The following is a 9545-nucleotide window of genomic DNA, read 5'->3' on the forward strand; positions in this document are numbered from 1 at the left end:
TTTTAAACACGTTTTTCTACAAATCAGCCTGCAATAGAAAGCGTGTCTAAACTTATTATTAAACTATTCTCTTGAATGATTCACTCCCGACTAGTTGGCCTTTTTTTTACGAAAGGCCACCATGGCTAGCTTTATTAAGACTCAAATGACAGTTACATCATCAGCTAAAAATTTAAAAAGGAAATCCGGCGGAGCCTCCACCCAAAAGGTAGGAGTATTGGCACCGCCCCACTGAGCTAGCTCGTGCGCAACCATATTAGACTCTCTTATACAATGTTCTACCACAGCCTTCCCGAATTCTCTCAACATCACTCGACAATCTTGCAAAATAGGAGCCGCCATCATCGAGTGTCCTTCATTATTATGTAGCGCTTGCACCACTATCAGGTTGTCCATACGTACTAAAAGATTGTTGCAGCCAGTGCTCTGTGCTAGTTTTAGTCCCTCCAACAGTGCTGTTGCTTCTGCTGAAACCACATCTGGGACGTGGTCAAGTCTCGCCATAGCTGCACAGATGAAGCCTCCTCTGTTATCGCGAAGAACAGCTCCACAAGCTCCTGTGAAATCGTCTTTTGAGTAGGATGCATCGACATTCAGTATTTGTTGTCCCGTCATGCCAGGAGACCATCTGTTTATACGTGGAACTTGGTCAAAATCCCTTTTCCTCTAACAAAATTCAAGGTTAAAGCGTAGATTGCTGGAGCAGTCCGAACTGGACACTGAACTTGCTCACCCCGGACCAATTGCCTACGTTGCCACCATATGTACCAACATGCCGTTGCAAACAACTCTGGAAGTTCAACTGGGTCCATATACATGCGCTGAGAGTCTTGATCACATAGCATAAATTCAATCAATGTTGAACCAGCACGATCCACTAGCGTCGCATCCGCTACTTCCTTTGCTATTCCAAGAGCTTCCCAAATTTGCATTACTTGGGGGCATTTAAAAAGGGCATGCATTATGTCTTCTGCTCCCGAAGAACATACTGGACACTGAGAGTTACTGCCAATATGGCGGTTTGCAAGGACACAAAGACATGGGATAGCATTGTGCAAACACCTCCATAGAAATTTTTTGATCTTCCCTGGTAGCTTAAGGTTCCATAATCTTTTCCACACCGGATGTGATGAAGATCCACCTGACTGAAGTGCACCCAAGGTTGCCGCATAACACACTTCCCATTGTTTATAATATGTTGACCTTACCGTAAAAACGCCACTCTTCATGATGTGCCACGCGATGTAGTATTCCGTCTCCTGATAATGGATTGGGATTTGAAGAATGTGGTCCACATCAATAGGCCAGAAATTATCACGAATAAGCAGTTCATCCCATTCCCCCGAGACTGGGTCTATTAATTCATGAACTCTAGTAAGCACTTGATTCGCCCGAACTGTCACTATTTTCCTTGAAGAGCTATTCGGTATCCAGCAATCACCCCAAATATTTATTTTTGCTCCATCTCCAACTTTCCATATACTACCCTTCTTGAAAGTTTGAATTCCCGCCCATATACTTTGCCATACGAAAGATGAACCCTTTTCAACTCGCAATTTAGAATATCACCTGTGGGATAGTACCTTGATCTCAAAACCTTTGCACAGAGAGAGTCACAATTTTCAATTAACCTCCAAACTTGCTTTGCGAGCATAGCCAAGTTGAAACTGTGGATGTCATAGAAGCCCATCCCTCCCTTATCTTTGGGCACACACATTTTCCATCACGCAAACCAGTGCATCCGGCGTTGGTTCTCATCGTCACCCCACCAATACTGTGACATTGCATCAGTGATCCCCTTACAAATTTTCTTCGGGAATTTAAACACACTCATCGCATAAGTTGGGATTGCTTGGGCCACCGCCTTCAACAAAGCTTCTTTTCCCCCGTAAGATAGTGTCCTCTCTTTTCATCCATTCACCATGACCTGGATCCTCTCTATAAGATGTTTAAAGCAGTCTACTTGGTCTACCCCTATCATAAAAGGGAGTCCCAAGTATTTATCTGAGAGAGATTCCATCATTATATTAAGGATTTGGCACACCTCTGCCTTCACCTCCACATCAGTGTTGGGGCTGAAAAATATTGAACACTTGGCTTCACTTACTAGCTGGCCCGAGGCAGCGGAATAGTCATCTAGTATGTTCCCCAAGGTGTTTGCATTAGCAGCATCTGCTCTCATCAGAATAAGTGAATCATCAGCAAATAACAAGTGAGAAATTTTCGGGGAGTCTCGACACACCTGAACACCAATGAGGTTCCCAACTGCTTCCTCATGTGCAATAAGAGATGACAAGCCCTCGGCACATAGTAGAAACAGATACGGTGACAGTGGGCCCCCTGCCTCAAACCTCTCGTGGAACGGAACGGTGGAGTTTCATTTGAATTAAATCTTACTTTATATTCCACCGATGTCACATAAGCCATTATCATCTCTATCCATCTCTCATCAAAACCCAATTTACCGAGCATAGCTTGCAGAAAAGTCCATTCAACACGATCATAGGCCTTGTGCATATCAAGTTTTACCGCACACGTCCCATATTTACCTTTCTTCCTCTTCTTCATTGTATGTAAACACTCATAGGCTACAATGACATTATCAGTAATAATACGTCCAGGAACCAAAGCACTCTGTGTCTCGCTGATAATATCAGGCAATAAATTTTTTAGTCTTGCTGCCAACATCTTTGATATGACCTTATAAACGACGTTGCATAGACTGATAGGCCTAAACTGAGTTACCTTCTCTGGATTATCAACTTTAGGGATCAGAACTATTGTGGTGGAGTTCCATCCTTCAGGGATAACTCGTTTATTGATTGCTTCAAGTACCCCCCCTCACCAAATCATCTCCCAGGATTGGCCAAAACTTTTTATAAAACACTGCATGCAGCCTGTCTGGGCCTGGTGCCTTTAGATCGCCAATGCTAAAAAGAGCCTTCCTGACTTCTTCCTCCGTGTAAGGAGCTAACAAAGACTCATTCATATAATTAGTAACACAATGTTTTACTTTATTCAGAACATTTATATCAGGGACTGCTACCTCTGAAGTAAAAAGATTTGAAAATATTCAGCTATAAGATTACGCATAGACTCATTATCTTCATGCCAGACACCATTATCATCCAGCAGCTTGCGGATGTAATTTCTCTTCTTCATGGCTGTTGCGAAATTGTTAAAAAACTGTGTATTCCGATCGCCAAATTTGAGCCAATTCGCTCGGCTTCTCTGAACCCAGTAGATTTCTTCCTTTTCCAGATTTTCCTCTATCTCAATCAACAGTATGCGTTGCCGATCCGCCGCCTCATCAGTAAGGGGGCCCGATCGCAGTGCCTCTAACTCTGCCGTTAGTTCCTTCAGGCGCCGGTGAGGAGCCTTCAAGATCTCTCGATGCCAGACATGCATCACATGGTGTACTGCAGCAGTACGAGCGACGAGCGACGCCGTCGGATCAGTTCTCTCCCATGCGTCTGAGACCAACTGGACCACATCATCCTCTTGCAACCACCGGGCTTCCAATTGTTTTATTCTCTGTCCCTGATCATCACTTGGCATTGCACCTTCTGTGTCCATGAAAATTGGTCTGTGATCAGATTTTGTATGACCTGCATTCGTGATCGTTGTGTGAGGGAATATTCCGTGAAACTGGCCATTACATGCTGCCCTATCAAGTCGCTCTCGAAGCCGCCTCCTTCTCCAAGTGAACATGTCTCCCATGAAGCCCATGTCCTCCAGTTCGCAGTCAACTAGTGCATCCCTGAAATTTTGCATCATATTTGTTGGACGTGGAGCTCCTCCGTCCTTCTCATGTGAGTATAGAATCTCATTAAAATCACCGATCACAACCCATGGGAGATTTGTCTGCTGGTGAAGGCCTCGCAAGTACCCCCATGATAGATGTTTATCCTCCCATTTAGGTTCACCATAGAATCCTGTAAGCCTCTAGATCTCCTCTGCTGCACCACCTACTGTTACATCAATAAAATTCTTCGTTTTATCAAGCACGTGAATAACTACTGGATTCTGCCAAAAAAGAAACAAGCCACCACTCGCCCCAACACTCTCTTGTACCTCAACTCGGTCCATCTTCAATTTCTTTGTCAACTTTTCTGCCCTAGCTGTGTTCAGATGCGTCTCGGACAAGATCACATCCGGCCCCCACTACTTCTGGACTTCCAGGAGCGCTCTCTCTGCCGCGGTACTGGCCATGCCGCGACAGTTCTAGCATATTGTTTTCATTGCTTCCGGCGATCACCTTCAAGGGGAGTCAGCGTCTGGCAATCACCCTTAGAGCGCCACCAAAAAAGAAGCAATCTCGACGAAACCTATCCGTTGCTGCCGGCAAGCCGGGAAGGGAGAGACAAAAATCTGCCGCCACCGAAGCCGGTGGAGGGAGAGAAGAACCTGCCGCCGCCAAAGCCGACGGAGGGAGAGAAAACCTGCCGCCGCCGGAGCCGACGGAGGGACAAAGAACACGCCCACAATCAGTACGCCGGGGCTTCAAAACCAGCCATGTATAGCATACCAGAAGAGCAAACAACCAGGTCAAACCAGCTCTTCTTCTCTCATGAGGGCCTCACGTTCGCAGTCAAAACCGTGAGGTCAGACGATCGGCAGATGGCCGGGCAAGCGGCACGCGAGGATAGTCGCCAGGTATCGCTACAGCAGCACGCGAGGCTAGACGCCGGGCTGGCCGCCGCCGCGGCGGTCAAGCCCTAGATCCCCTGCTATTCGCCTTCCAGGAGGAAAAAAACGATACGATACCGACTAGTTGGCCTGTTAGTTAGGCTACCTGCACAAGATCTAAACGGCGGGAGGCCTATTCCTCATAGGAACAATATTTTCACAGTGTTTTTCGCGTAATTCACCAGCTGCGGCAATGAGCGCCAGTTATCTAAACTAGCGAATAAAGCACCGTATAAGAGCTCCCCATATGAACATCACCGATAGACATCAATACTGCAGCGTGTGGTTGGATGGTTAGAGGGGCTGTGGTATCCCCAACCCACCAGGATTCAAATCCTGATGCTCACATTTATTCATAGATTTATTTCAGGATTTCTGACGATGCGCATTCAGTAGGAGGAGACGTTCCCGTCGACGATGACGATGCGCATTCAGTAGGAGGAGACCTTCCCGTCGACGACGAGGTGCCTTCGATGACTTTGTAAATTTCAAAATGATATGCCGGCTCAGTCTTTCGGAGGTGCTCATAGGGGTAGGATGTGCTTGAGTGCGTTTATAGGGGTGAGTGTATGCGCATGTATATGAACGTTTGTGTCTATACTAATGTTAAAAAAAAATACTGCAATGTGTAACGACATCATATCGGCCCACCCGACGGTAATGGCCATATTAAATGCCAACCCATCCCTGTTAAAACGCATAGCGAGCCGGCCGTAATGGACCACGTGCAAAAAAAAGTTAAATTACGACCGAAGAACGGCAAGGCACGTCTCACTCTAATACATACTAGTATTTGTGATGGACTATGCATTGAAAGTGAGCATCCAATGTCAATCTGTAGATAGCTGGCCAGCATCCATCCATCCACCCAAACGTAGCTACATACATGCATCCATGCATGCATGCCATCCCCAAGCTCCCCATTCAATGGCGGCCAGCCATTAGAGTAATCGAACACTCCCTGTCAAAAGGCTGAGTCGAGCTATATAACCTGCACTCCTCTCCTGTCCTCGTCCACTCCGCCGCCCGCCGCAGCAGCTTCGAATTCCGTCGACCCGAACGTGCTCGCCCGCCTCCTCTCGGCGCCCCGCATCGCCATGGCGGCCGCCGCGCTCAGGGCCCAGCTCAACGCCCACATCGCCTCCATGTACGCCACGGTGAGTCCCTCCCCTCGCCTCTATAGCCGCCGTGTGGTTGCGGGCTGGAATCGCTGGGAATCGCCGTGTTCTCTGCTGTCGGCGTTGACGATGGGTTTCGACTGGCTATCTGGCTGACCCGACCTTTGCCTTGGCGTGATCGATCTAGGGTAGTGTGGACGCGTATTTCCAGCAGCTGCAGTCGATGGACGAGGGCAGTGCAGCCACGGGCTTCGTCGCCGAGGTCATCAACATCTTCCTCAATGACGCCGACAGGATCATCAACCACATCGCCGGCCTGCTGTCCGTAACCCCGCCCCCTCCCTCTCCCCCTCTGGTCTTGTTGTACGGATCTCGTGATCTCGTCTGCTGTACTGACTGATCTGGTCTGCTCCATTCGCAGGAACCAGCCCGAGGTGGACTTCTACAAGGTGGACGCCCTGGTGCATCAGCTCATTGGGAGCAGCTCCACGTATGATGATGATAAGCCCTTCTTTTCTATCCTCACTTATTTTTAACTGTTTGTTTGTTTCTCCTCTGCATCGATGTTATTCAGATGCGTTTGTCATGTTGGTTGTGGTGTGTAATTTGAAGAAGAGACGAGCTTGGTTGTGTTTCTTGTAACAGAAGTACCCGTATTCATGCCAATAGTAATGTTATGAACTTTGTTGTCTTGCTACCGTTTCTGGTATTAATGATTTGTTATCCAGTGTGATGTTAGTGGAGGTTTTTCAAGTCTGTTCACATTTCTATTCGTATATAGTATCTATATCTATATCTATACCAATATAAAAAGACCCAAAGGGGTAGATCCAACCCATCTTGACCGTCAAATCATGCTATCTAGCAGTTCAAATCGCTCCAATGTTGAGCATCAAACACGTTTAACGCTTTAATTACCCACCATTGCCATTGGTTATAAACACGTTTTCGATCAACGGTATCCCATGAAATCTGCCATGTAATTAATATCCTATCATTCTGATGAAAAAAGTAATTGATATCTTACCAAATACCAACGTGCAACAGATATATCTTACCTAATATAACGTGCAACTAATATCCTACCTAATATAAACGTGGATTGCATGTACATTATTAATAATACACATAAGTAGAATATGAGTACAGTTGCCGCAGCTAGAGAATTGTCAGTATTCCTGCCAACTGCAATTCTATACCGCATCACTGAAAACTTTGTGGTCTTGTGAACATTTCTAGTATTACCTGAATCTTTTTTTTAAGTTAGTATTACCTGAATCTGTTATTGGTCCAATGGCGTTATTCTAGGTCAGCAATGAAAATCTGTCGTTCTACAAACAATTATGGCATTAACTATCTGCCTGTCTCGTCACACAATTGGACCTTTCTAATGTCTCCTATACATCAATGTTGTTCCTATTTGGATGTGGCGGTGCAGGGTATGTATGTCATGGGCATGGGCATGCGGCTCGTGTTGTTTAGCCATAATTAGAAGAGCTGAATTTAGTTATGAGCGATGTAACGGAAATGTCAATATTCATCCCTATGTTATGGCTCCCGGGGAGGAATTTTGTCTTTTGTAAACATCTTTGGCACTACTGATCTACTATCGCCATAAGGCCAATACTATTTTCTTTTTGGTTTATCAAAAAAAAGTGTTGACAACCATGATAGCAAATTGCTCCTTTAGAATATTATTATGGCATGCAAGTATGCCATATGTATCAGCATGCCATGTTCAATGAGTTTGAAAAAATCTCTAGTTTCCTGATGTTGCTCCCTGGTTGCTCTTTTTTGTCATGTATTAGTGTTGGTGCTAAGAAAGTGAAACTCGCCTGCATTCAATTTCGACAGTCCTATGTGGCAAAAAGCAAAGAAAGGTCCGTACACGGTACCTCATTATCTATGTTGCACAGTAGTTATTGTCTACTCTTTGTGTTGGTCAAATCCTGTATGCAAGCCTGTTAGCTTATTTTGTCTTTTATGATACTATTTTAACTCATACTAATCTAACATTCTTAAGAACTAACATTCTTAAGAACTAACCTACTTGTTCACTTAATCACCAATCATGTGATTGGTAGAATTCGATTATTTATCTAAATATATGCCTATTTGATGATTCTCTTGTAACTTGTTGGCTCTAGACTTCTGTTTATAACGCAATTAAGTTTTTAGATGGCTAGAATTTTTTTAAGTACATGATTTCAATATCCAACCATTCCATTTTAGTTTGCTTAACCTATCCAGAATTTGATAATGTGGTATGTCTGCATTATTTCAGGTGTCTCATGGCATTGACTCTTCTTAGGAATGAGTTCTGTGATGTGCGCAACCAGCTCCAGACCATGATGCAGGTACCAACTTATGTGCCTATGTTGGCTTTTGACTTTCAGTTTCTCTCTAGTATCATAATATGTCGTATATTTTTATAAGATAAAAAAGAATAACCTTGACACTATTTTTGTTGATGTTGCAATTTACGTAGTGCTAATTGTTTGGTTTCTAGACCACTTAGTTTGAGGTCTTTGAAAGTCCCATTTGCTCGTTGAATGTTTTCGTTTTAATCTTTTCTTTAGATGTATGGGGTAGATCTAAAAGGTAGTGGTACTTCCTTGTGTTCCAAACTTCACTGAATATTTGCCAAGTACTAGAATAAGATACCGACTACCCTGCAACATGACTCATTTCTGAAATTATGTAACCAAAGCACAATTTTACATCGTACATATATCATAATCATTAATCTATTCTTCATTTAATGTAGCTGGAGCGGCAGATCGCGGCCTTGAGTCCTATGTAGAAGTAATCAAAGTGATAAGAGAAAAGCCCCATGTGATCCCTGGCATGATGTGGTATATGTATCTCTGAATATGTAGGCAGCATTCGACAGGTATTGGGCTTTGGAGCGCGAAAATGGTATCCCAAGACGATTCTTGCTTCGCGATCACCCTGTGAATGCAATTTGTTGTCTTGTGTGTTGATGTATTTGTCTATTAACTCTTTATACGTCAGCATCGTGGATGGCCCACAGACTGTGTGTAAACTTTATACCTAGTTGGTTGCTGGTGACTTGGTTTTGTTGTATGTTGTTGGCTCTGTCTTGTGAAATGCTAGTGCCTCCCCTATTTTTTAGTTCCCTAGAATTACACCGAGTAAGTGTCTGGCTTGAACTCAAGACTTTGTGTTGGCTGGTATACTGAGAGGTGTTGTTGGTTGGCCTCCGCCACCTCCACCAAAAGCTCACGTTGTCACACAATAGAAAACTATCTCGCCACCGAAGGAGAGGAGGATTTATGTTAGGGAGGGGCACCAAAAGGTGCTACATGACAACATCTAGGGTGCAAAACCCTAAATCCCAGCTTGGAGGTATCAGATGGATTTTCTTGGAAGTAGCCGACTAATATAGATGCTCTAGATACTGAAGCAAATATAGAATGCCTCTGAAGTGACTGATGGAAATGTTTTGCTCGGAGGTGTCAGAGCTAATAGAGATGATCTCAAAGAAATATAGTTCAGTAGTATCAGACAAGAGTGTGCAGTTCTCAAGCTATAAGAAACATGGTTCTCTTAGCGGGGATTACTTATTTCTCAAAGGTTGGTAGTATTCAGTGGAAAAACTCGGAGGTACCAGACAGTGAAAACAAAGGAGTTAAGTTGCTAGAGCAGAGTAATTAAGGATTTTGGGTGCGGATCTTATCTTGGAAGAGCAAATCCCACTTTTGAGCTATGATCCCT

The 9545-nt window shown here is 44.4% G+C and overlaps 1 protein-coding gene across 1 annotated transcript; it reads left to right on the forward strand.

Moving 5' to 3' along the window:
- The first annotated feature begins 5786 nt into the window (after positions 1-5786).
- On the forward strand, positions 5787-9110 carry LOC123081587 (histidine-containing phosphotransfer protein 2-like). Its single transcript, XM_044504144.1, has 7 exons — positions 5787-5846; positions 5995-6128; positions 6229-6297; positions 7616-7687; positions 8092-8164; positions 8575-8599; positions 9091-9110. Exons 1-7 carry the CDS (start codon positions 5787-5789, stop codon positions 9108-9110), a joined length of 453 nt encoding a protein of 150 aa, XP_044360079.1.
- The last annotated feature ends 435 nt before the right edge of the window (positions 9111-9545 follow it).

This window comes from Triticum aestivum, chromosome 4A, assembly GCF_018294505.1.
Source record: "Triticum aestivum cultivar Chinese Spring chromosome 4A, IWGSC CS RefSeq v2.1, whole genome shotgun sequence".
Taxonomy (NCBI): domain Eukaryota; kingdom Viridiplantae; phylum Streptophyta; class Magnoliopsida; order Poales; family Poaceae; genus Triticum; species Triticum aestivum.